Consider the following 25,172-nt stretch of genomic DNA (forward strand, 5'->3'; position numbering starts at 1 on the left):
ATCAGCACGTGCCTCTGCCCGGCAGGTTAAGTGTCTGAAAATAAGCAGATGCAGAGCCCAGATAGCTCAGTCGGTAGAGCATCAGACTTTTAATCTGAGGGTCCAGGGTTCAAGTCCCTGTTTGGGCGTTGCTTTAATGTTTACCTTTTCTGGCGCAGGTGTTCTGCCAGCAACCCACCTCGACAACATCCGGTGAAATTGCAGAGCGCCAAATTCAAAATATAGAAATAGTCAATATAAACATTCACAAAAATACAAGTGCTATACATCGGCTTAAAGATGAACTTCTTGTTAATCCAGCCGCTTTGTCACATTTCAAATAGGATTTACTGCGAAAGCCTACCATGCGATTATCGGAGGACAGCGCCCCACTTACAAAAACATATTCCAACCAAGTAGACGAGTCACAAAAGTCATAAATAGCGATAAAATGAATCACTTACCTTTGAACATCTTCATCTGGTTGCAGTCACAAGAGTCCCAGCTCCACAATAAAGGTTTGTTTTGTTCGAGAAAGTCCCTCTTTATATCCCAAAAACTCTGTTTTGTTGGCGCATTGTGTTCAGTAATACAATGGCTCAAAGGAGGTCAAAACATGCAGACGAATACATCCTAATAGTACCGGCAAAGTTTGTTGAAACATGTCAAACGATGTTCATAATTAATCCTCACGTTGTCAATTGTCTAAATAATACATTTTCAACCGGACAATTGCGTATTCAATAGAAATGAAAAACAACGAAGGGCGCGCACTCTGTCACGCGCGCAAACCAGTACTGCATGCTTCCTCAGTCCACTGACAGCAAGGTCTCATTCTTCTTCATTTTTCAGAAAACAAGTCTAAACCAATGTCTAAAGACTGTTGACATCTAGTGGTAGCCATAGGAACTGCAATCTGGATCCTAACCCATTAGAAACTCAATAGGCATTCAATTGAAAACTACCCACATCAAAAAAATCCCACCTCCTGGATAACTTTTCTTCAGGTTTTTGCCTGCCATATCAGTTCTGTTATACTCAGAGACATTATTTTAACAGTTTTGGAAACTGTAGAGTGTGTTCTATCCAAATCTACCATTTATATGCATATCCTAGTTTCTGGGCCTGAGTAACAGGCAGTTTACTTTGGGAACGTTTCTCATCCAGGCATCAAAAAACTGCCCCCAAGCATACATTAAACTCCCTGTTCGAAGACTGACAATCACATGATTTCATTTAAGATTTTGCAGTGTGACAGGTTTTTGTGGGAGACAATTTTCATCAAAAGCAGCATTGGTTTGTTCGTTTCTGTGCGAGATTAGTACTGTAAAGCCACATTGGTACTTGTGCTGATTCACTGAGTAAAGGCGGCAGAGATTGCACACATAAAAACCATGACCACGACGTGAGTTGAACACGCAACCTTCTGATCTGGAGTCAGACGCGCTACCATTGCGCCACGAGGTCATTGACATTTAACATCTTTGGAGAGGATGCCTAGTTCAGATTTTAATGAGTGTATAATTTGGAATGGAGGCCTGGTTCTCTGGGGAAATGAACCATCTGACAATGCCACCCCCATCAGCACGTGCCTCTGCCCGGCAGGTTAAGTGTCTGAAAATAAGCAGATGCAGAGCCCAGATAGCTCAGTCGGTAGAGCATCAGACTTTTAATCTGAGGGTCCAGGGTTCAAGTCCCTGTTTGGGCGTTGCTTTAATGTTTACCTTTTCTGGCGCAGGTGTTCTGCCAGCAACCCACCTCGACAACATCCGGTGAAATTGCAGAGCGCCAAATTCAAAATATAGAAATAGTCAATATAAACATTCACAAAAATACAAGTGCTATACATCGGCTTAAAGATGAACTTCTTGTTAATCCAGCCGCTTTGTCACATTTCAAATAGGATTTACTGCGAAAGCCTACCATGCGATTATCGGAGGACAGCGCCCCACTTACAAAAACATATTCCAACCAAGTAGACGAGTCACAAAAGTCATAAATAGCGATAAAATGAATCACTTACCTTTGAACATCTTCATCTGGTTGCAGTCACAAGAGTCCCAGCTCCACAATAAAGGTTTGTTTTGTTCGAGAAAGTCCCTCTTTATATCCCAAAAACTCTGTTTTGTTGGCGCATTGTGTTCAGTAATACAATGGCTCAAAGGAGGTCAAAACATGCAGACGAATACATCCTAATAGTACCGGCAAAGTTTGTTGAAACATGTCAAACGATGTTCATAATTAATCCTCACGTTGTCAATTGTCTAAATAATACATTTTCAACCGGACAATTGCGTATTCAATAGAAATGAAAAACAACGAAGGGCGCGCACTCTGTCACGCGCGCAAACCAGTACTGCATGCTTCCTCAGTCCACTGACAGCAAGGTCTCATTCTTCTTCATTTTTCAGAAAACAAGTCTAAACCAATGTCTAAAGACTGTTGACATCTAGTGGTAGCCATAGGAACTGCAATCTGGATCCTAACCCATTAGAAACTCAATAGGCATTCAATTGAAAACTACCCACATCAAAAAAATCCCACCTCCTGGATAACTTTTCTTCAGGTTTTTGCCTGCCATATCAGTTCTGTTATACTCAGAGACATTATTTTAACAGTTCTGGAAACTGTAGAGTGTGTTCTATCCAAATCTACCATTTATATGCATATCCTAGTTTCTGGGCCTGAGTAACAGGCAGTTTACTTTGGGAACGTTTCTCATCCAGGCATCAAAAAACTGCCCCCAAGCATACATTAAACTCCCTGTTCGAAGACTGACAATCACATGATTTAATTTAAGATTTTGCAGTGTGACAGGTTTTTGTGGGAGACAATTTTCATCAAAAGCAGCATTGGTTTGTTCGTTTCTGTGCGAGATTAGTACTGTAAAGCCACATTGGTACTTGTGCTGATTCACTGAGTAAAGGCGGCAGAGATTGCACACATAAAAACCATGACCACGACGTGAGTTGAACACGCAACCTTCTGATCTGGAGTCAGACGCGCTACCATTGCGCCACGAGGTCATTGACATTTAACATCTTTGGAGAGGATGCCTAGTTCAGATTTTAATGAGTGTATAATTTGGAATGGAGGCCTGGTTCTCTGGGGAAATGAACCATCTGACAATGCCACCCCCATCAGCACGTGCCTCTGCCCGGCAGGTTAAGTGTCTGAAAATAAGCAGATGCAGAGCCCAGATAGCTCAGTCGGTAGAGCATCAGACTTTTAATCTGAGGGTCCAGGGTTCAAGTCCCTGTTTGGGCGTTGCTTTAATGTTTACCTTTTCTGGCGCAGGTGTTCTGCCAGCAACCCACCTCGACAACATCCGGTGAAATTGCAGAGCGCCAAATTCAAAATATAGAAATAGTCAATATAAACATTCACAAAAATACAAGTGCTATACATCGGCTTAAAGATGAACTTCTTGTTAATCCAGCCGCTTTGTCACATTTCAAATAGGATTTACTGCGAAAGCCTACCATGCGATTATCGGAGGACAGCGCCCCACTTACAAAAACATATTCCAACCAAGTAGACGAGTCACAAAAGTCATAAATAGCGATAAAATGAATCACTTACCTTTGAACATCTTCATCTGGTTGCAGTCACAAGAGTCCCAGCTCCACAATAAAGGTTTGTTTTGTTCGAGAAAGTCCCTCTTTATATCCCAAAAACTCTGTTTTGTTGGCGCATTGTGTTCAGTAATACAATGGCTCAAAGGAGGTCAAAACATGCAGACGAATACATCCTAATAGTACCGGCAAAGTTTGTTGAAACATGTCAAACGATGTTCATAATTAATCCTCACGTTGTCAATTGTCTAAATAATACATTTTCAACCGGACAATTGCGTATTCAATAGAAATGAAAAACAACGAAGGGCGCGCACTCTGTCACGCGCGCAAACCAGTACTGCATGCTTCCTCAGTCCACTGACAGCAAGGTCTCATTCTTCTTCATTTTTCAGAAAACAAGTCTAAACCAATGTCTAAAGACTGTTGACATCTAGTGGTAGCCATAGGAACTGCAATCTGGATCCTAACCCATTAGAAACTCAATAGGCATTCAATTGAAAACTACCCACATCAAAAAAATCCCACCTCCTGGATAACTTTTCTTCAGGTTTTTGCCTGCCATATCAGTTCTGTTATACTCAGAGACATTATTTTAACAGTTTTGGAAACTGTAGAGTGTGTTCTATCCAAATCTACCATTTATATGCATATCCTAGTTTCTGGGCCTGAGTAACAGGCAGTTTACTTTGGGAACGTTTCTCATCCAGGCATCAAAAAACTGCCCCCAAGCATACATTAAACTCCCTGTTCGAAGACTGACAATCACATGATTTCATTTAAGATTTTGCAGTGTGACAGGTTTTTGTGGGAGACAATTTTCATCAAAAGCAGCATTGGTTTGTTCGTTTCTGTGCGAGATTAGTACTGTAAAGCCACATTAGTACTTGTGCTGATTCACTGAGTAAAGGCGGCAGAGATTGCACACATAAAAACCATGACCACGACGTGAGTTGAACACGCAACCTTCTGATCTGGAGTCAGACGCGCTACCATTGTGCCACGAGGTCATTGACATTTAACATCTTTGGAGAGGATGCCTAGTTCAGATTTTAATGAGTGTATAATTTGGAATGGAGGCCTGGTTCTCTGGGGAAATGAACCATCTGACAATGCCACCCCCATCAGCACGTGCCTCTGCCCGGCAGGTTAAGTGTCTGAAAATAAGCAGATGCAGAGCCCAGATAGCTCAGTCGGTAGAGCATCAGACTTTTAATCTGAGGGTCCAGGGTTCAAGTCCCTGTTTGGGCGTTGCTTTAATGTTTACCTTTTCTGGCGCAGGTGTTCTGCTAGCAACCCACCTCGACAACATCCGGTGAAATTGCAGAGCGCCAAATTCAAAATATAGAAATAGTCAATATAAACATTCACAAAAATACAAGTGCATCGGCTTAAAGATGAACTTCTTGTTAATCCAGCCGCTTTGTCACATTTCAAATAGGATTTACTGCGAAAGCCTACCATGCGATTATCTGAGGACAGCGCCCCACTTACAAAAACATATTCCAACCAAGTAGACGAGTCACAAAAGTCATAAATAGCGATAAAATGAATCACTTACCTTTGAACATCTTCATCTGGTTGCAGTCACAAGAGTCCCAGCTCCACAATAAAGGTTTGTTTTGTTCGAGAAAGTCCCTCTTTATATCCCAAAAACTCTGTTTTGTTGGCACATTGTGTTCAGTAATACACTGGCTCAAAGGAGGTCAAAACATGCAGACGAATACATCCTAATAGTACCGGCAAAGTTTGTTGAAACATGTCAAACGATGTTCATAATTAATCCTCACGTTGTCAATTGTCTAAATAATACATTTTCAACCGGACAATTGCGTATTCAATAGAAATGAAAAACAACGAAGGGCGCGCACTCTGTCACGCGCGCAAACCAGTACTGCATGCTTCCTCAGTCCACTGACAGCAAGGTCTCATTCTTCTTCATTTTTCAGAAAACAAGTCTAAACCAATGTCTAAAGACTGTTGACATCTAGTGGTAGCCATAGGAACTGCAATCTGGATCCTAACCCATTAGAAACTCAATAGGCATTCAATTGAAAACTACCCACATCAAAAAAATCCCACCTCCTGGATAACTTTTCTTCAGGTTTTTGCCTGCCATATCAGTTCTGTTATACTCAGAGACATTATTTTAACAGTTTTGGAAACTGTAGAGTGTGTTCTATCCCAATCTACCATTTATATGCATATCCTAGTTTCTGGGCCTGAGTAACAGGCAGTTTACTTTGGGAACGTTTCTCATCCAGGCATCAAAAAACTGCCCCCAAGCATACATTAAACTCCCTGTTCGAAGACTGACAATCACATGATTTCATTTAAGATTTTGCAGTGTGCCAGGTTTTTGTGAGAGACAATTTTCATCAAAAGCAGCATTGGTTTGTTCGTTTCTGTGCGAGATTAGTACTGTAAAGCCACATTGGTACTTGTGCTGATTCACTGAGTAAAGGCGGCAGAGATTGCACACATAAAAACCATGACCACGACGTGAGTTGAACACGCAACCTTCTGATCTGGAGTCAGACGCGCTACCATTGCGCCACGAGGTCATTGACATTTAACATCTTTGGAGAGGATGCCTAGTTCAGATTTTAATGAGTGTATAATTTGGAATGGAGGCCTGGTTCTCTGGGGAAATGAACCATCTGACAATGCCACCCCCATCAGCACGTGCCTCTGCCCGGCAGGTTAAGTGTCTGAAAATAAGCAGATGCAGAGCCCAGATAGCTCAGTCGGTAGAGCATCAGACTTTTAATCTGAGGGTCCAGGGTTCAAGTCCCTGTTTGGGCGTTGCTTTAATGTTTACCTTTTCTGGCGCAGGTGTTCTGCTAGCAACCCACCTCGACAACATCCGGTGAAATTGCAGAGCGCCAAATTCAAAATATAGAAATAGTCAATATAAACATTCACAAAAATACAAGTGCTATACATCGGCTTAAAGATGAACTTCTTGTTAATCCAGCCGCTTTGTCACATTTCAAATAGGATTTACTGCGAAAGCCTACCATGCGATTATCTGAGGACAGCGCCCCACTTACAAAAACATATTCCAACCAAGTAGACGAGTCACAAAAGTCATAAATAGCGATAAAATGAATCACTTACCTTTGAACATCTTCATCTGGTTGCAGTCACAAGAGTCCCAGCTCCACAATAAAGGTTTGTTTTGTTCGAGAAAGTCCCTCTTTATATCCCAAAAACTCTGTTTTGTTGGCGCATTGTGTTCAGTAATACACTGGCTCAAAGGAGGTCAAAACATGCAGACGAATACATCCTAATAGTACCGGCAAAGTTTGTTGAAACATGTCAAACGATGTTCATAATTAATCCTCACGTTGTCAATTGTCTAAATAATACATTTTCAACCGGACAATTGCGTATTCAATAGAAATGAAAAACAACGAAGGGCGCGCACTCTGTCACGCGCGCAAACCAGTACTGCATGCTTCCTCAGTCCACTGACAGCAAGGTCTCATTCTTCTTCATTTTTCAGAAAACAAGTCTAAACCAATGTCTAAAGACTGTTGACATCTAGTGGTAGCCATAGGAACTGCAATCTGGATCCTAACCCATTAGAAACTCAATAGGCATTCAATTGAAAACTACCCACATCAAAAAAATCCCACCTCCTGGATAACTTTTCTTCAGGTTTTTGCCTGCCATATCAGTTCTGTTATACTCAGAGACATTATTTTAACAGTTTTGGAAACTGTAGAGTGTGTTCTATCCAAATCTACCATTCATATGCATATCCTAGCTTCTGAGTAACAGGCAGTTTACTTTGGGCACGCTTCTCATCCAGATGTCGAAATACTGCCCCCAAGCCATAAGAAGTTAACAGTACCAGTAACCTTAACAGCAACAGCAACAGTAACAGTAACAGCAGCAGCAGCAGTAACAGAAACAGTAACATTAACATTAACATCAACATTAACAGCGACATCAACAGCGACAGCAACATTAACAACAACATCAACAGTAACAGCGAAACTATTCATAAGTCTGCCTGTAGGTCATTACTTTCTGCTGTAAGCAAACAGTAGCCATTTTGAAGAAAACAGCTCTTTGGTTTGGCCCCTTCAGTAGACATTGATGATTTAAACCAGGCCTGGAGTGGCTATCTAACAGAGTAAGGGGAATGGGAGGAGAACATGGGATGGGAAAAGAGAGGATGAACAAGGACAAGGTTTTTTTTGGAACCTTAGTGAAATTAAATGAGTAGGTATTGACAGCATCTATCTTTTCCACATGTTTACTGAACTCTGCGCATGTTAGAAACAAGTATGGGTACCCACAAGGGACAAACTACAGAACAGCGGAGGAGTGAGATATATGGAGAAGGTACTTAAGAAACAGGAGTAGGGTTGAGAGTTAAAGGAGTATAAACAGGAATAGGGATGAGAGTTAAAGGAGTATAAACAGGAGTAGGGTTGAGAGTTAAAGGAGTATAAACAGGAGTAGGGTTGAGAGTTAAAGGAGTATAAACAGGAGAAGGGTTGAGAGTTAAATGAGTGGAAACAGGAGAAGGGTTGAGAGTTAAAGGAGTATAAGCAGGAGAAGGGTTGAGAGTTAAAGGAGTATAAACAGGAGAAGGGTTGACAGTTAAAGGAGTATAAACAGGAGAAGGTTTGAGAGTTAAAGGAGTATAAACAGGAGAAGGGTTGAGAGTTAAAGGAGTATAAACAGGAGAAGGGTTGAGAGTTAAAGGAGTATAAACAGGAGAAGGGTTGACAGTTAAAGGAGTATAAACATGAGAAGGGTTGAGAGTTAAAGGAGTATAAACAGGAGAAGGTTTGAGAGTTAAAGGAGTATAAACAGGAGAAGGGTTGAGAGTTAAAGGAGTATAAACAGTAGAACGGTTGACAGTTAAAGGAGTATAAACATGAGAAGGGTTGACAGTTAAAGGAGTATAAACATGAGAAGGGTTGAGAGTTAAAGGAGTATAAACAGGAGAAGGGATGAGAGTTAAAGGGTAGGTGGAGAGTTATGGGAGAGTGGGAATATTCAGAGTCACTTTATGTTAGAGTTGACATCAATTGTAGCCAAACTGAAACATTACCCATTGGGGTGAAATGAATTATCTTAATGCTGAAAACGGTCTGCCATGATTTCACTCTGTATAGAATAAATAATATCCCTTTAAAACAAAGCTTTGCCTCAGATAGGTAATAGTGACATAGTCAATGGATAAACAGTGTGGGGACACTTGTACTCCTGTACAAAATCTTTCTGTCTCTATATCCAATCCTTTTTCCAAACCAGATTCAGGCTGTGACGGTGGGGGTACTATTACAGTACATCACAGACAATGTACATCTGTCCTATTCATTATTATAGTAGTAGGTCATAGCGTGTAGTTGTGGAAATGCAAGAGGGATGTGCACACTGTGCACACCGCAGCAAAAAGTGTAGTCCCTCCCCGTTTCAGCCTGAGTTGGTTCCTAGTGAATACTACCCAGTGCATCCCTCTTGCGTTTTCATAACTACACACTATGACATATTGTAATTGTACATGATAAACGTTCTCAGATATCATTAGTATATCATAACTGTAGCATTGCTGTGACATCACAGTAGATAAAGCCAGTTTCACCTTGACCAGTTGGTGGAATCTCCTTTGCATGATCACCTTTTTTAGAAACGCAATGTCCTCATTTCTGTCCATTATAGGTTTCATCCCAGAGATCACCAAGGACAGCAGTTCAAACACACGTGAAGCAAAGGAGAGAAGAGTTACACACGAACACACACACTCCTCTCCCTCCATTTACAAGAGGGTCAGTGGGAGGGTCATAAATAACCCGTCAGAGCAGAGGACAAGGTCAGGGGTCATGAGGGAGGAGTCAAACGGTGTCAGAGGTCAAACCAAGGGTGTGGTGAAAACATCAGCTAGGAGAGCCCATGTAAGGTATTCCCAAACATACCATCTTATGACATCTACATGTCAGTATGCCAAATTAGTCTTCAATGTCTTCCTTTACACACACTGGTCTAGTCAGACTTTCAAGGTAAATATTAATGCTGTGCAGGTCACAGGTCACTCCATCACAAAAACACTCTCCTCCAAACGTACCTATTGGTCCAGTGGAAAGACTCAGCAATACACCTTGTCTGTGGAAAGATAACTTGGTGAGAATGTTGATATCTACATGCAGTAGTGACATTTGGCTGTATTCACTCATCCCTTTATTTTCTATCAAGGCAAGTATTTTCTTTCATTGTCAATTGGTATTAGATATGTACTGGTTGACCAACTTGGATAGTTGCATTGGCTGGCACGTCATTCCTAAACAAAAGACAACAGAATTATGATTTGACCTATTATCAGAGATGACATTTACTGGAGCATACGGTGAACCTGTCCTGTTCTGTGGAGTCTCAGCCTCAGATGTTTAATGAAGTGTCCGGCGATCTTAAAGGAGGAGAAAAATTAAAGGAAACAGCTGTCATCCGAAGTCGTGTTCCTTTGTATGGTATTGCTGCCACCAAGTGGATAAGATAGGCAATGACATGTTCTTTTTTAAACTTTTTTTTAAAAATTGAACCTTTATTTAACTAGGTAAGTCAGCTAAGAACAAATTATTATTTACAATGACGGCCTACCTCGGCCAAACCCGGACGACGCTGGGCCAATTGTACGCTGCCCTATGGGACATGTCCTGTTTTGAAGGTCTATTATTTTGTTTTGTGTGGTACACGACTGATTTCAGATAGAAATGTGAGTTATAGAGCTGTAACTCTAAGGCTGGGTTCACACAGGCAGCCCAATTCGGTTATTTTTTTCACACTAATTGGTATTTTGACCAATCACATCAGATCTGTTTATACATCAGATCTTCTTCAGAGCTGATTGGTCAAAAGACCAATTAGTGAAGAAAAAAAAGAACTACGCTGTCTGTGTAAGCGTAGCCTTATTGAAAGCAATTTGTTTGAAAGCAAATTGTACACTGAGACAGATCAATCAGCATCTGTGGAATACATGAAAGCAAGTATACAGGCTGAAGACCTATATTCCTAAAAAGCTGACTAACATGCAACTTAGTCCGTTTGTGACTTAAAGTTAACAATTAAAAGATAACTATTGTATTAGGTGGCCCCAAAAAATGACTCAATAATTTAAAGAGAATAGGAAAAACTAAGAAATGGTGCTTAATAAATCAGACTAGATACATACTGTTCGTGTCTAAAGTGCTGAATTTATTTGTCATTAATATTAATTAATTAGTTTGTTTTTTAATTCTCTAGAGCAATAGGATTAAAATAATGGTAAATAAAGTTGCTGTCAATATGCAATTCAGCAAGCTCAGCACAGTCCAAATAAGGTAACACTCACCAGAGAGCAGGTGGGGGTCCATTTGAACAGCCACATGGAAACAGAATAGGAGACAAAAATACAGTAAAAGCAATGAGCCAGTCTGAACCAGACAGTATTAGCCCAATGCGACTATCACCAGTTTCCTCCCCCTTAAAAGTTTTCCAATCAGTTGTATATCGTTGGTTCCTTTAGACCTGGGTAAACTAGACCAGGCATTGGTAATCAATGCCAGATATAGGGATGGTCTAATGTCGCCTCATCATTAGTCCTATACAGACAGACAAGGATACAGAAATACAGCATTGGTCCTGATCAGTAGGTTATCCAGAACAGGGTCAATCAAAAAATAGGCTCTCCGGGCTGTGTTCTTACTGGTACCGAAGGGCCAGTGTATGTGGGCTTTTGTCTCAGCCTAGTGCTATGAAATTCAATTAACTTGCAATACGTTGATGAGTTATAATGGGTAGTACTGTGCACAGCCCATGGAAGAATGAAAAACACTAGGGTAGAGACTAGGGGTTGGTTTATAATTCTGTCATGTTGCATTGGGCCCTTTGAGTTGTTTAACTTTAGACTATCTGACATACTGGGCCGGGGCAGGGAAAGTGCAAAGACCTATACTACCCTTTGTATCAATACTTTTTCAATCATCAAATGTCATCAGCCATGTGCATTCTCAGAGATGGGCTTTGTTGTTATTTCAACCACTGCAATTCGTCTGACTGCATTGCAAATCATTGATTAGCTGAAGGGTTTGCGAACCTTTTTCGACAAGGGAGTATCCCGGAAATAGCTAAGTGTGTGGAGGCGGGGCAGATTTCATTGCTACGCCTGTTTCCTTTCACTGGCACTGCACAGAAGAGATTGTGCAGTTTAGGCGAGAAAATAATGGACCAAAGGCCAACATAGCTATCCACTGTGCAAATCTAGTTGCTGGCCTTCCCAGCTGGCTAACTAATTACCAAGACATCACCAAGATAAATTAACTGAAGACGATAATATTATTTTGTTGTCAATAGTTCACCCCCTTCGCGCACACACACATCAACACGGCATTGATGGTAATGCATACAAGGAAACAACCGAGACTCAGCGATGGGTAAACGACAATACATTTTGTCACTTCTTTGACAGCTCTACCCTTCCCTTGACATAATAATGTTAGCTATGTAGCTAAGGTTTTCATTTATCTAGCTAGTTAGTTACAACTAGCGAACTACGTTGTCGCTAGGTAACTAACGTCAGTAGCTACAGTGGCTAACTAGTTAGCTAGTATAATATTTTTTTTGCAGCATCAACATTTCAAATGTGTGCCTATAGCTAGCTAACTTTCTTTTGTCTATATTTCAGGTGTACCGACCGAAGGGATTCACAGCCCTATCAGGTAAAGCAAGTGAATATAGCACGTTAGCTACGTAGTTAGCAAGTGTGTTAGCTAGCTAACGTACGTTAACTCGTAAGCCATGCAGGCCTTTAGCTGGCTTTTAGTTTTGCAACTCAAAAGCCTTGGTTCAGGATTTGGCAAAATTACCTTAACGTCAGTGAACACAAGTTGGGCTACAACTAGTTAGTAAATTACCTAGCTAACTAATGCTGAACAATAACTTATAGTTAACCAACAAGCTAGCTGCCGACTGTATTTCCCTTGGCGTAACATTAGCCAGCTAGTCGTTAGCCAACCAACGTTAGCTAGCTATGTTTATTTTTACGCGATAGCTAGCTAACTTAAATACAGTCCTTGATAGCCAGTTAGATAACCAATGGAGCATAACGATCTAATCGATTAGCTATCTATGTTGATGGTGTGAATACTGCACAAAGGATGGATGTAGTAACCATTGTAGTAACTCAGAATACGTAAAATGGCTAAAATTGCAGTACAAGAAATTGACAAATGTAGACAAAAAATAAGTGGGTTAAGGAAGCTAGTTAGCTAGCTGTGCAAGAAACAACGTTACAAACGGTTGTGCATACATAGCTAGGCAGGGATGAAAAGTACAGCACAATCAATGTCAAGAGTAGGAAGTAGGCCTACAGTATCATATGTCAGTGGGTGGAAAGGTGTTCATCCATAAAGAGGAAACGTTGAATTGCTATGTTGACTGACACAAGCCTATATGTATTGCAGACACACAAATCCCAGCCCAAGAGTCAATCTACCACCCTTCACCGTCACGATAAAATGCGAGATGGGTTGTCAGATCCTACACCACCCTACAAAATGCTCCGACACTCTGATGAAAGTCCAGTCAATAAGCACAGTGACGGACACAGCAAAACAAAAACATTTCACACACTCCGAGGCCAAGATGGTGGTAAGCCCAAAGAGAAAGAACCTAGCTAAATAACCTTTTCTCTGTATTTTGGTAATATTACTTAAATGTTTTTGCTTGTGTGCACAGAGAAGCTTGCTTTTGATTAGCCAGTTCAGGTATCCTAGCCTGGTCCTAGATATGTTTATGCTGTTTAGCCTATTCCTGTGGGCCTTGTTATGCCAAACAGCCCTAGGAGTTGGCTATACAGCACCACCGTATCTGGGTCCAGGCTAGAAATAGCCTACATCAAACTGTTGATTTACACTGTAAATTGGGCTATTGAGAGCTCTTGGACTACTTCTGCATACATGACACCTGCTCAAACATGCATGGCTACTTGTGTACAACAAGACGTTGAGTCTGTAAGGCCCAATTCATGACTGAAGATATCCACACAAAACTGTCGGTCAAGTCTATACACAGACATCAATGCAAGATTAACATGAAAGTTCTGTTGCTGAAGTTCCACAGGGGCTTTTTTAAACTAGTTAACTCGACGTTGTCTTGTCAAATGAGAGAGTATTGTAGAATGACGAAACCGTAGTGCACCTAGGCTAGCTACATTACTATGATTATTTTGGGCACTAAAGTATACATTTTTGACCTACTGTACCTTGGTGCTTCATGAAATGGAAAGCTGCTGTAAATTCCATGGTATTGCAAACATCTTTTGTTCAATGGATAGGGGGTAGCCTAACCTGTCATGTCTATGGTTGCTAATAGTGTGGTCTCCTTCGTAGATGTTCTCATCATATAATTTCTTTTAAAGGGACCAGCTGCTCTCCGCAAGAGAATTCTCACAACCACAGCTCCAACTCGCACTCAAATCAAAGCAAGGCGTCAGACACAGTAAGATACCTCGTTGTACTTGAACCAGTGATTTCTGAAAGTAGGCATCCACCAGGCTGGGGTTCGAACATGGGTCTCTAAGCCACAGGACAAGCTCTGCTTGTTTACAGTTCAGTTTTGTGTGACAAATTATGTCAATCGGGTCTGTCGGGATGTTGTGTAAAGGATGATTATTCTCTGGTGTTTGTCTCCATCCATCCTCATGATAATCTGTCTATCAAGAGACATTTTTTTTCAGCTCACAAGAGTTTTTTTTTTTTTTTTTTGCCTACATTCACAACCAGAAACAAACCCCTCCTCTCATCTGCAGAGAAACAGTGGACTAGAGTTACTTTCGCATTGAGTTATCAGCCCCTGGAACTGAAGGGTTAGCTCAGCATACACTTGTGTCAAGAAATTACCGGATGAATGGACCTGAAGCGGCCCAGTAGCCAAGTATCACTGCTAGCCTTGTTGGGCACATCCTCATAGCCACAGCTGTAAATCTGTCCTCTATATAGGCAGGGTAACACAGATATGCAGAGTTTCAGAATATTGACATGCACCCTGACAACCACATTTGACTGAGACAGACTAGCCTAAATTGTGTGCAGGATCAGCAAGTCGAATCAATCAATTATTGAGCAAGTCAAATCAAGTTATTAGTCACAGGTGACCTTACAGTGAAATGCTTACTTACAAGCCCCTGTATCTCCTACACCGGTTTTCACATTAGAATCTGATTACTAGCCGCTAGCCTTTATCCTGATTTTCCAAATGTAGGCCTACTTGAACCCACAACCTACGCTAGTGTTAAGTTAGTTGACCTTTATGTTGTGCCTTCTTCCCTCAGCCTCACGAGCCTGCAGACGACTGGTCGGAGCACATCAGCTCCTCGGGCAAGAAGTACTACTACAACTGCAGGACTGAGGTCTCTCAGTGGGAGAAGCCCAAAGACTGGCTGGAGAGGTAAGGCCTCGACCAATGGAAAAACAATGTCTCACTCATAAACATCATACTCTTCTTCTCTTTCGCTTAAACTCTTCCGTTTCTACCTTAAATCGCAATACAGTCCAATATGGCCCAATATTCCCTATTTCTGAACCTCATCGATTGAACATGCTGAAAGGTCCCATAACTTAGATTGGTAGAGTACAGGTTCTGACATTAACACTCCCATACTGAATTCAACCAGCAGTTACACTGTTTAATAATGAAACAAATAATGAAATAATCCTGACAATGACCTTCAGTTTCTGTATTTCGTTGTGTCCAGAGAGCAAAGGCAAAAAGACCCGTCTAAGAGGGAGTCCAACACGTTCCCTAAAGACCGGGACTACAGACGAGAGTCTGTGGACACAGCCACCACAAGTAAGTATGAAATCTACAGAGGGGGGTCGTTTATGGGAGTTGCTGTCTAAGATTCAGATACACTAACCACATCTGGATTTTGATGTTTGCCTCTTTAAATAAAACTTTTTTGTTGTTGTTATAGTATGACTATACCTTTGTGAAATGTGAAATCATCTACTGTCTTAGAATTTGGCCGCGTGTCGATGGTAAGAAGTGACTTATTTCCTCGTCCTCTCCTTCCTCTGCACTGATCTGAAAAGACTTGACACCTGTATGCGTTATGGCTATCACCTTTTCAATGAACAAAATGGATATGAGTACAGCAAGTCAGTCTGAACCACAGAGAGGTGCATCCTGTCTATCAAGCCAGAGTCTCTTCAGTCCTGTTCTTCCTTTCCCTCCACAGAGAGTACTTCAGGGGACAAGTCGTCCTCCAGCACTGCTCCTTCCCAGTCATCTTCCTCCACCAATCCGGGTCTGAACCAGGCCTCTGGCTCTAACCCCACCCCCTCCTCATCCTCCTCCATGGTCCCCGTGTCCCCCTCTGTCCAATCTCAGGCCTCGGGCTTGCTCCAAGACCCCGCCCTCCTGCGGCAGCTTCTCCCAGCGCTGCAGGCCACCCTGCAGATGAGCAATGGCAGCATGGACATGGCCAAGATCAATGAGGGTGAGTCGCCCAACACCACAGTTCTCCTTCTTGAGCTTTAGCAGACCTGGGTCCAAATAAGCTCTGCCTGAAAATATGACTTGGGGTTCAAAGGTCAACTCTGGAGTAATGGTGTGATCGTTGTAACTTGATGCAGCATAGGTATTGAAAAAAGCCTTTGCTATACTGAAATGTGAAACACAAATTTGGATTTTCTGATGTCTGAAGTGATCATGTTACAACAGAACCAGTGGGTTTGGCTTCAGAAGGGTCTGTTCATAGCAGGTTAGGAGAACAAAAGCTGCAGGTTAGGAGAAGCTAAAAGACTACAGTTGTCCGCGACTCGAACACGCAACTGTCTGTCCCTAGCTGTACACTATCTAGCTGAACACGCAACTGTCTGTCCCTAGCTGTACACCATCTAGCCGAACATGCAACTGTCGGTCCCTAGCTGTACACCATCTAGCCGAACATGCAACTGTCGGTCCCTAGCTGTACACCATCTAGCCGAACATGCAACTGTCGGTCCCTAGCTGTACACTGTCTAGCCGAACATTCAACTGTCGGTCCCTAGCCGAACACGCATCTGTCGGTCCCTAGCTGTACACCATCTAGCCGAACATTCAACTGTCGGTCCCTAGCTGTACACCATCTAGCCGAACACGCATCTGTCGGTCCCTAGCTGTACACCATCTAGCCGAACATTCAACTGTCGGTCCCTAGCTGTACACCATCTAGCCGAACATTCAACTGTCGGTCCCTAGCTGTACACCATCTAGCCGAACATGCATCTGTCGGTCCCTAGCTGTACACCATCTAGCCGAACATTCAACTGTCGGTCCCTAGCTGTACACCATCTAGCCGAACATTCAACTGTCGGTCCCTAGCTGTACACCATCTAGCCGAACATTCAACTGTCGGTCCCTAGCTGTACACCATCTAGCCGAACATTCAACTGTCGGTCCCTAGCTGTACACCATCTAGCCGAACATTCAACTGTCTGTCCCTAGCTGTACACTGTCTAGCCGAACATTCAACTGTCGGTCCCTAGCTGTACACCATCTAGCCGAACATTCAACTGTCGGTCCCTAGCTGTACACCATCTAGCCGAACATTCAACTGTCGGTCCCTAGCTGTACACCATCTAGCCGAACATGCAACTGTCGGTCCCTAGCTGTACACTGTCTAGCCGAACATTCAACTGTCGGTCCCTAGCCGAACACGCAACTGTCTGTCCCTAGCTGTACACCATCTAGCCGAACATGCATCTGTCGGTCCCTAGCCGAACACGCATCTGTCGGTCCCTAGCTGTACACCATCTAGCCGAACATGCAACTGTCGGTCCCTAGCCGAACACGCATCTGTCGGTCCCTAGCTGTACACCATCTAGCCGAACATGCAACTGTCGGTCCCTAGCCGAACACGCATCTGTCGGTCCCTAGCTGTACACCATCTAGCCGAACATGCACCTGTCGGTCCCTAGCTGTACACCATCTAGCCGAACATGCATCTGTCGGTCCCTAGCTGTACACTGTCTAGCCGAACATGCATCTGCCGGTCCCTAGCTGTACACCTTCTAGCCGAACATGCATCTGTCGGTCCCTAGCTGTACACTGTCTAGGCCACAATCGTTTTGATCCTCAGTCTGATATTTCAGAAGACATCTCATTGGGTTTGATTTCTAAAGTTTCTGTTACTCAGAGAGGAGCAGATATTGAATAGGCTTAATTCACCATATCGAGATAAAAGGAGTAACTCAATTGAGGGAAGGGGTTTGTGGGTCCTATTCTTGTGCATGGACGACCCTGAGAAAACCGCTTCTCGTCGACCACATGAGTTGTGAATATAAAATCGTCTCATTAAACTACCCATTCAATGACAGTTTTGCGTAGCCTATATCCCTCAAACTCAACTCTGGACCTCAAAGCCAGTTCTACTGATTTTGTCTCATTGTTCCCCTCTAATCAGGGACTGCTTTAGACCTGGGACACCAGGTGTGTGTGCAATTATTTATCAGGTAGAACAGAAAACATGCAGGCTCCGGACCTCGTAGGGTAAAAGTCCAATATCATGTCTGCTCACCTCTTTTCTACAGTTGATTATTGAATAATGCTGCCTTTTTGAAAATCACTGTCACTCAACAACCCGTCTCTCTTGATATTCATGTATGGACTGGTCTGTGTGTGTTGCATACATGACACGCATATGGGGGGTGCCTGTATCTGTGTGTGTGTTTCTCATTGTCCTGTGTGTTGTTTTTCTCCTCTAGTCCTTGCGGCTGCTGTTACCCAAGCTTCCTTGCAGTCTATGCTTCATAAACTCCTCACTGCTGGACCGTCTGCTTTCAACATCACTGCTCTTCTTTCCCAAGCTGCTCAACACTCCAACCAAGGTATGGCTGCTGTCACACGTCATCACCTTTTTTTGATGTCTCTCTCTCTCTCTCTCTGTTAGAATGTTTTTTCATTCCAGTGTCTCCTGGTTGATGTATATAACTAGGATATATAGAATTACACTTCTATTCAGATAGAAATGCATTGGGAGGATTCGCCTATTGGATATTTTCAGGGTAGCTGTTATTGTCGGGAGGATCCTCCTATTGGATATTTTCAGGGTAGCTGTTATTGTCGGGAGGATCCTCCTATTGGATATTTTCAGGGTAGCTGTTATTGTCGGGAGGATCCTCCTATTGGATATTTTCAGGGTAGCTGTTATTGTCGGGAGGATCCTCCTATTGGATATTTTCAGGGTAGCTGTTATTGTCGGGAGGATCCTCCTATTGGATATTTTCAGGGTAGCTGTTATTGTTGGGAGGATCCTCCTATTGGATATTTTCAGGGTAGCTGTTATTGTTGGGAGGATTCTCCTATTGGATATTTTCAGGGTAGCTGTTATTGTCGGGAGGATCCTCCTATTGGATATTTTCAGGGTAGCTGTTATTGTTGGGAGGATCCTCCTATTGGATATTTTCAGGGTAGCTGTTATTGTCGGGAGGATCCTCCTATTGGATATTTTCAGGGTAGCTGTTATTGTCGGGAGGATCCTCCTATTGGATATTTTCAGGGTAGCTGTTATTGTTGGGAGGATCCTCCTATTGGATATTTTCAGGGTAGCTGTTATTGTTGGGAGGATTCTCCTATTGGATATTTTCAGGGTAGCTGTTATTGTCGGGAGGATCCTCCTATTGGATATTTTCAGGGTAGCTGTTATTGTTGGGAGGATCCTCCTATTGGATATTTTCAGGGTAGCTGTTATTGTCGGGAGGATCCTCCTATTGGATATTTTCAGGGTAGCTGTTATTGTCGGGAGGATCCTCCTATTGGATATTTTCAGGGTAGCTGTTATTGTTGGGAGGATCCTCCTATTGGATATTTTCAGGGTAGCTGTTATTGTTGGGAGGATTCTCCTATTGGATATTTTCAGGGTAGCTGTTATTGTCGGGAGGATCCTCCTATTGGATATTTTCAGGGTAGCTGTTATTGTTGGGAGGATCCTCCTATTGGATATTTTCAGGGTAGCTGTTATTGTTGGGAGGATTCGCCTATTGGATATTTTCAGGGTAGCTGTTATTGTTGAAAGCTTTAACTGAAGATTTGACCAATGTCTTTCAAGAAGATGTATGGGCATCGTTCAGGGCAACGTCTGCTCGTTTTTGTTGTTGAATATTTTATCAAATTTGGCTATGGATGTATTTAACCAGGGTAGTCCTCTAAGCAACGATAGCCACTGCTTTTCATTAACGTTTTGGATGCATAAGAAAAAAGAAACCTTTAGAATGACTCATGTCTTTATAGGCATATTTATAGTGTAGTTATACCGTTTTTGTGTATGTGAGATTTAAGGCTGTTCTTATTAAAAATAGTACCTTTGTCTTATTCGCCTCTTGGACACGAACCAATAGCGGCCCTGCAGGCAAGTCAGTCGCCCATATCACTAACGTCGGACGCCTCCTCGCCCCGCTCATACGTGTCGCCCAGGAATGGCACGCCCCAGACCAACCTCCTTACCCAGAAACCCCTGCTCAGTATGCCACCCGCCACCTCCCAACCAAAGGTCAGCACCTCCACGGAAACTCTAAACTTGTCCAATGATATTGTGTTATGTCGAGGTATGGTTTTGTCATTTTAACCCTGTGATCTGTGTTTTTCTTTCTCCCCCCCCCCCCCCACCACCTCACCATTATTTTATCTGTCCTCTGCTCTCTTCTCCTTCCCTCTTGCTTGCTTTTAATTTTCTTTCTTATTTTGTCCCTCTGCAGGTTACCCCAGTGAAACCAGGACCAGTTTCTCAGCAGGCTTCAGCAGAGAAACGTCCAGAGGACCCCCGAACTCTCCAACAGCGGAGGTACATAACTAACACATTAGAGCCTGCTGCCCTATGTACATAGACTTGAAATCACTTGCAACTTGAATAATATTTACGTATTCTGCATTACTCATCTCATATGTATATACTGTATTCTATTCTACTGTATCTTAGTCTATGCCGCTCTGACATTGTTCATCCATACATATATATATTTTTTTTGAATTCCTTTACTTAGATGTGTGTATTGTTGTGAAATTGTTAGATATTACTGCAGTGTCGGAGCTAGAAACACAAGCATTTCGCTACACTCGCAATAACATCTGCTAAAACACGTGTAGGTGACCAATAAAATTTGATTTGTTGAATGGTTCTTAGTAGACACGGAGCATTACTTGTATGCCTCCACAATATACACAGCCTTATGAAATGGAAGTACAGCAATCCCGTTTTGTACCCTTGTCAGAAGAATAGTATCACTGGATGAGTGTGGACAAATGTCCTTATTCCTAATGTCACCTAACTCTGTGTCCCTGACCTAGTTGAGATGTACTTGTCTATGTCTGGAAGGGTTGTGTGTGTGTGTGTGTATATAGAAGACCGGTCTGTCTGTCCCCCCCCCCCCCGGTCCTTATACTTCTCTGCTGTCTCTCTCGTCCAGCAGTCAGGGGAGTCCGCCACAAGGACCTAACAGCAACTCCACCGGCGGCCACTCTGTTCCCAACGCTGCCTCAGGCCTCACCAGCGCTCCCGGCTCCTTCACCCCCTCGCTGGCCTCTCACTTTGACGAGAACCTCGTCAGGCACATCCAGAACTGGCCCGCAGAGCACATCGAGAAGCAGGTAGGACCTCCACTGTGAAGTGGGGACAATGGGTTTTGCTCATTCAATGTTGAGTTAGTTGTTTAGAAAGGAATTTGTGCGTTCAACTCAAAACAGTTTCTAGTAGATGGTAGAATAAGGTATTTGGGTGCATAATGGGGTGATCGTCATGAGTGAACGTCGAGTTAGTCGTTTTTCTGTCTGGATGTCTGTCAACTGTATGTCTAATGGGATAAATACAGTCTATCAAAATACTACCACACTGTTTTGATATAACCGTGATACACAGAAGCTGCTACTGTTGAATTACGACTTGGACTAGTCATGCCTTGATGGTAGTAGGATATATGCATGTAATCCATTTGTGTGCACATTATTACGAAACAGCAGTTTTTTTTATTGCATTTAGTGTAGACGGCACTATCATACAATCAAATGTTGTACCCTTAGATGGCAGTAGCTACACATCCAAGGCCACCCAGGCCATTTCCTGTTTGAAGTTGATAAAAGAGAGGGCGTGGCTAAGCTCACTGTTTGGTTTGGGATGCCATGTGGTGGTTGGATTCTGTTTGGTTTGGGATGCCATGTGGTGGTTGGATTCTGTTTGGTTTGGGATGCCATGTGGTGGTTGGATTCTGTTTGGTTTGGGATGCCTTGTGGTGGTTGGATTCTGTTTGGTTTGGGATGCCTTGTGGTGGTTGGATTCTGTTTGGTTTGGGATGCCATGTTTTGGTTGGATTCTGTTTGGTTTGGGATGCCATGTGGTGGTTGGATTCTGTTTGGTTTGGGATGCCATGTGGTGGTTGGATTCTGTTTGGTTTGGGATGCCATGTGGTGGTTGGATTCTGTTTGGTTTGGGATGCCATGTAGTGGATGGATTCTGTTTGGTTTGCTGCTGCTAATGGAAACCTGGTGGACAGATGAGAGACCCTAACCCTTTTTAGTTCTAGTCAATATTTAGCCCTCGCCTCTACTATAAAGAACTGAACCACCAAACAACGCTGCCGCTGGCTGGTCAGAAAGCGGGAGAGTAAGCCTCTGGGCACACAGACATGACATGCCCACTTAAACTTTTGTACACATTTATAGTCGGTTATGGAACCATTAGGTAGGCCTAGGACTCTAGGCAGGAGCCTTCTTGGTACTCTGACTAACCAGTACTAAAATACATTTCTGATAAATATTTCCTTCTGAAGATGGCTAATTAAAACTTTAAATGTTTTTCTCTGAAATTTGACCTCAATGCTTTAAGGTTCATGATGTGTATTTTGATGCAACCCCTCACCCGGTTCTGCCTTTCTCTTTCAGGCAGCACGGTTACGGGAGGATGCCCACAACATGGGCAGTCTCTACATGTCTGAGATCTGCACCGAACTCAAAAACCTCCGATCTTTAGTCAGAGTGTGTGAGATCCAGGCCACGCTGCGGGAACAGAGGTGAGAACAGGACACACACTAGGAATGCATCTTCACGATAAATTGTTTATTTTCTTAAAACTGTCAATTTCTCCCAGAATACTGTTCCTGAGACAGCAGAGCAAAGAACTGGACAAGCTGAAGAACCAGAACTCTTACATGGTCTGAGAACCTGTGTGGGAGATGAAAGACGGTGAACCGCTTTAGGCTGCGGGCGAAGCCTGCGACGCGGTCCTCTATGCCCCATGTGCCCCAGTCTGAACACGTCCGTACCGTCATGAACCAGAGGGCGTCTGAGGATACGGACAAGAGACTGGGCCTGTTGAAGACGTCATGGGTTACGCAATGAAGCGTACCACTGCCCAAGCCCCTGAAAAAGTGTAGATTTTGTCTAGGCATCCAAGATGTAAATTGTTCTATGAAACCGCAGGCTAAAATAATACAGAAGCCGTGTTGAGCTTTTCATGGACACCCAAACCAGTGGATTCTGAGAAACCTACAGGTCATACCTTTTTTGTTACCTGATCAACTCGGCTGGCGTCCTTTTGGATTTGAGAAACTGTTGGACTGTGTTTGTTGCGGTTGATAGCCAGTTTTGGTTTGGGAATGCATCTTTTTCTCCTCAGACTTGTGGCTTAACTGAAGTTGAGAGGGAACTGAAGGGACTCCGATTGACTTGAGATGTATGAATCGCCAACTGATTCCAGGAAGACTCAAACGCCAACACTTCTTCAGCATAGACTTGAAGTGGTGCGTCACATTGCAGATAGGATATCGAACAGCCCACAGGTTAACAGCATATTCTTAAAAGCCAACTTTGATTCCTTCCAGACTCATACAGTTGCTTCTATTCAGTGAGGAATCCTGAATTTAGCAGTCCCAGTTCACTGAGTACTTTTTAAAATGTGAGCCGACAAAGATTCTTAGCTGCTTGACATGAGTTGTCTATGACGGTCCACGCTCCCTCCCCCCTGGATGGGAATAGTCTGTAGACTTAGTTACCTGTGACCCCTCTTACGTTGGGCCAGGATACTTCTCAGAACATACTGTCCCATGGCGGAACCTTTAGGTCACCTCCCAGTCCCTATCACGAACCCCCAATGGGATCATGCGATAAAGGGCAACGTTCTCGTCGTCCATGACCTCTGCATCAGAACCCCCCCTTTGATCTGTACTTGATCATTTTCCCCCTCTTCTGCTGAACGTTTGATGTTTTTTTGTTTTGTAAGCTTGTCTGTTTTGTCTTCATCTTGAGTAATTAATTCCTTATGTGCAGTTTCTCTCGAGATTGTGAAAAAAGGGTCTTTAGTTTCACGTGGTTATGTAAAACCTAAATTATTGTTGCACATTATTAATTGCGTTCTTGTGAAGATGATGGAAGAGAGGGTGGAGATGATCTTATGTTCATGGGACTCACCTTTCTCTTGGCTATACCAGCTAATCCAGTACAGCACTAGTTAAATGGAGTCCGTAGTTAACGTTCGCTACATTTGTCTTACTGAAGTTAAACTTTTTTTTTTTAGGCCTCAGTAATTAAACGTAACTATTTTACACAACAATGCTGTCTCACTCTTTCATATCCACAGACTTAGCTACTCCATCCTCAGACTTCTCCGATCAATCAGTGACATACTGTACCGGCCAAAACTTTGGTCTTCAGAACTGGAGAACTCACTTATCCGATAGTTGGGGATTAGAGGTTTTTGTGAGGATGGGGCGACCATAGCTTTGTATATTATTTCTTAAAAGTATATGAGAATAAAATACATTATTCTACCACATCTTTTGATATTCTCATTTTTGCCTGTTGGCTATCACTTATCACTTTTATACTGACGTTGCATTGTTCCAGAGATGGTGACTGAAAAACAACACTGCCATGCCTCCAACTGACAATGCACAATGTCACTTGTATTACTGTACGGTGTAAACATGTTTGTCATTCAAATGTGATTGCTGCATTAATTCAGCATATTGGTAATGCTGCAAAGTGCATAAGAAGCACAGTTGTGCTAGTTTAAAATGACATGACGCTCAATTGATCCCTTCGTTGGACACAAGATGGCAATATTGAGCTAGCAATAGCAATGACCTTGTCTTTCATTATCTCCTAGATTCCCTTGGAGGCTTTTAATTTACACTGAACAAAAATATAAATGCAACATGTAAAGTGTTGGTCCAATGTTTCATGAGCTGAAAAACACAAAAAGCATATTTTATTCAAATGTTGTGCACACATTTTTACATCCCTGTTAGTGAGCATTTCTCCTTTGCCAAGATAATTAAATCCACCTGACAAGTTTGGCATCCACCTGACAAGAAGATCATTACACAGGTGGTCCTTACGCTGGGGACAATAAAAGGCCACTCTAAAATGTATGGTTCTGTCACACAAGACTGCCACAGATGTCTCAAATTTTGAGGGAACGTACAATTGGCATGCTGACTGAAGGAATGTTGTTTTAGAGAATTTGGCAGTACGTCCAACTGTCCTCACAACCGCAGACCACGCCATCCCAGGACGTTCACATCTGTCTTCCTTACCTGCAGGATCGTCTGAAACCAGCCACTCGGACAGCTGATGAAACTGGGTTTGCACAACCTG

General features: G+C 42.8%; 1 protein-coding gene and 9 non-coding genes across 11 annotated transcripts; 6 read left to right on the forward strand and 4 right to left on the reverse strand.

Annotated features, from left to right (window-relative positions):
* Positions 1-55: 55 nt before the first annotated feature.
* trnak-uuu lies at positions 56-128 on the forward strand. The gene has a single exon. It is a non-coding gene; the product is annotated as a tRNA-Lys (tRNA).
* A 1,246-nt stretch (positions 129-1,374) lies between these two features.
* Positions 1,375-1,446, reverse strand: trnaw-cca. The gene has a single exon. It is a non-coding gene; the product is annotated as a tRNA-Trp (tRNA).
* A 168-nt stretch (positions 1,447-1,614) lies between these two features.
* Positions 1,615-1,687, forward strand: trnak-uuu. The gene has a single exon. It is a non-coding gene; the product is annotated as a tRNA-Lys (tRNA).
* A 1,246-nt stretch (positions 1,688-2,933) lies between these two features.
* trnaw-cca lies at positions 2,934-3,005 on the reverse strand. Its single transcript has one exon. It is a non-coding gene; the product is annotated as a tRNA-Trp (tRNA).
* Positions 3,006-3,173: 168 nt separating this feature from the next.
* Positions 3,174-3,246, forward strand: trnak-uuu. The gene has a single exon. It is a non-coding gene; the product is annotated as a tRNA-Lys (tRNA).
* A 1,246-nt stretch (positions 3,247-4,492) lies between these two features.
* Positions 4,493-4,564, reverse strand: trnaw-cca. Its single transcript has one exon. It is a non-coding gene; the product is annotated as a tRNA-Trp (tRNA).
* A 168-nt stretch (positions 4,565-4,732) lies between these two features.
* Positions 4,733-4,805, forward strand: trnak-uuu. Its single transcript has one exon. It is a non-coding gene; the product is annotated as a tRNA-Lys (tRNA).
* Positions 4,806-6,046: 1,241 nt separating this feature from the next.
* trnaw-cca lies at positions 6,047-6,118 on the reverse strand. The gene has a single exon. It is a non-coding gene; the product is annotated as a tRNA-Trp (tRNA).
* Positions 6,119-6,286: 168 nt separating this feature from the next.
* trnak-uuu lies at positions 6,287-6,359 on the forward strand. The gene has a single exon. It is a non-coding gene; the product is annotated as a tRNA-Lys (tRNA).
* Positions 6,360-11,647: 5,288 nt separating this feature from the next.
* LOC110509087 (WW domain-containing adapter protein with coiled-coil) lies at positions 11,648-24,348 on the forward strand. Of its 2 annotated transcripts, none has more exons than XM_021590045.2 (13): positions 11,648-11,983; positions 12,235-12,268; positions 13,013-13,199; positions 13,969-14,048; positions 14,881-14,996; positions 15,304-15,398; positions 15,787-16,047; positions 18,296-18,418; positions 19,928-20,079; positions 20,285-20,370; positions 20,993-21,173; positions 22,461-22,588; positions 22,666-24,348. In XM_021590045.2, the coding sequence occupies exons 1-13, from the start codon at positions 11,943-11,945 to the stop codon at positions 22,733-22,735; spliced, it is 1,554 nt and encodes a 517-aa protein (XP_021445720.1). In that variant the 5' UTR covers positions 11,648-11,942; the 3' UTR covers positions 22,736-24,348. The 2 variants fall into 2 exon arrangements, with proteins under 2 accessions (XP_021445720.1, XP_021445721.1); XM_021590046.2 differs by having other exon boundaries at positions 20,996-21,173.
* Positions 24,349-25,172: the final 824 nt, after the last annotated feature.

This window comes from Oncorhynchus mykiss, chromosome 28 (genome assembly GCF_013265735.2).
Source record: "Oncorhynchus mykiss isolate Arlee chromosome 28, USDA_OmykA_1.1, whole genome shotgun sequence".
Lineage (NCBI taxonomy): Eukaryota > Metazoa > Chordata > Actinopteri > Salmoniformes > Salmonidae > Oncorhynchus > Oncorhynchus mykiss.

Excerpts from the sequence above, each read along its gene's own strand:
- LOC110509087 (XM_021590045.2), top strand. The coding sequence starts at position 11,943 with ATGGTAATGCATACAAGGAAACAACCGAGACTCAGCGATGG. Across the intron at positions 14,997-15,303 it reads CCCAAAGACTGGCTGGAGAG|AGAGCAAAGGCAAAAAGACC; the intron begins GTAAGGCCTCGA and ends CGTTGTGTCCAG. Across the intron at positions 18,419-19,927 it reads TGCTCAACACTCCAACCAAG|CGGCCCTGCAGGCAAGTCAG; the intron begins GTATGGCTGCTG and ends ACGAACCAATAG.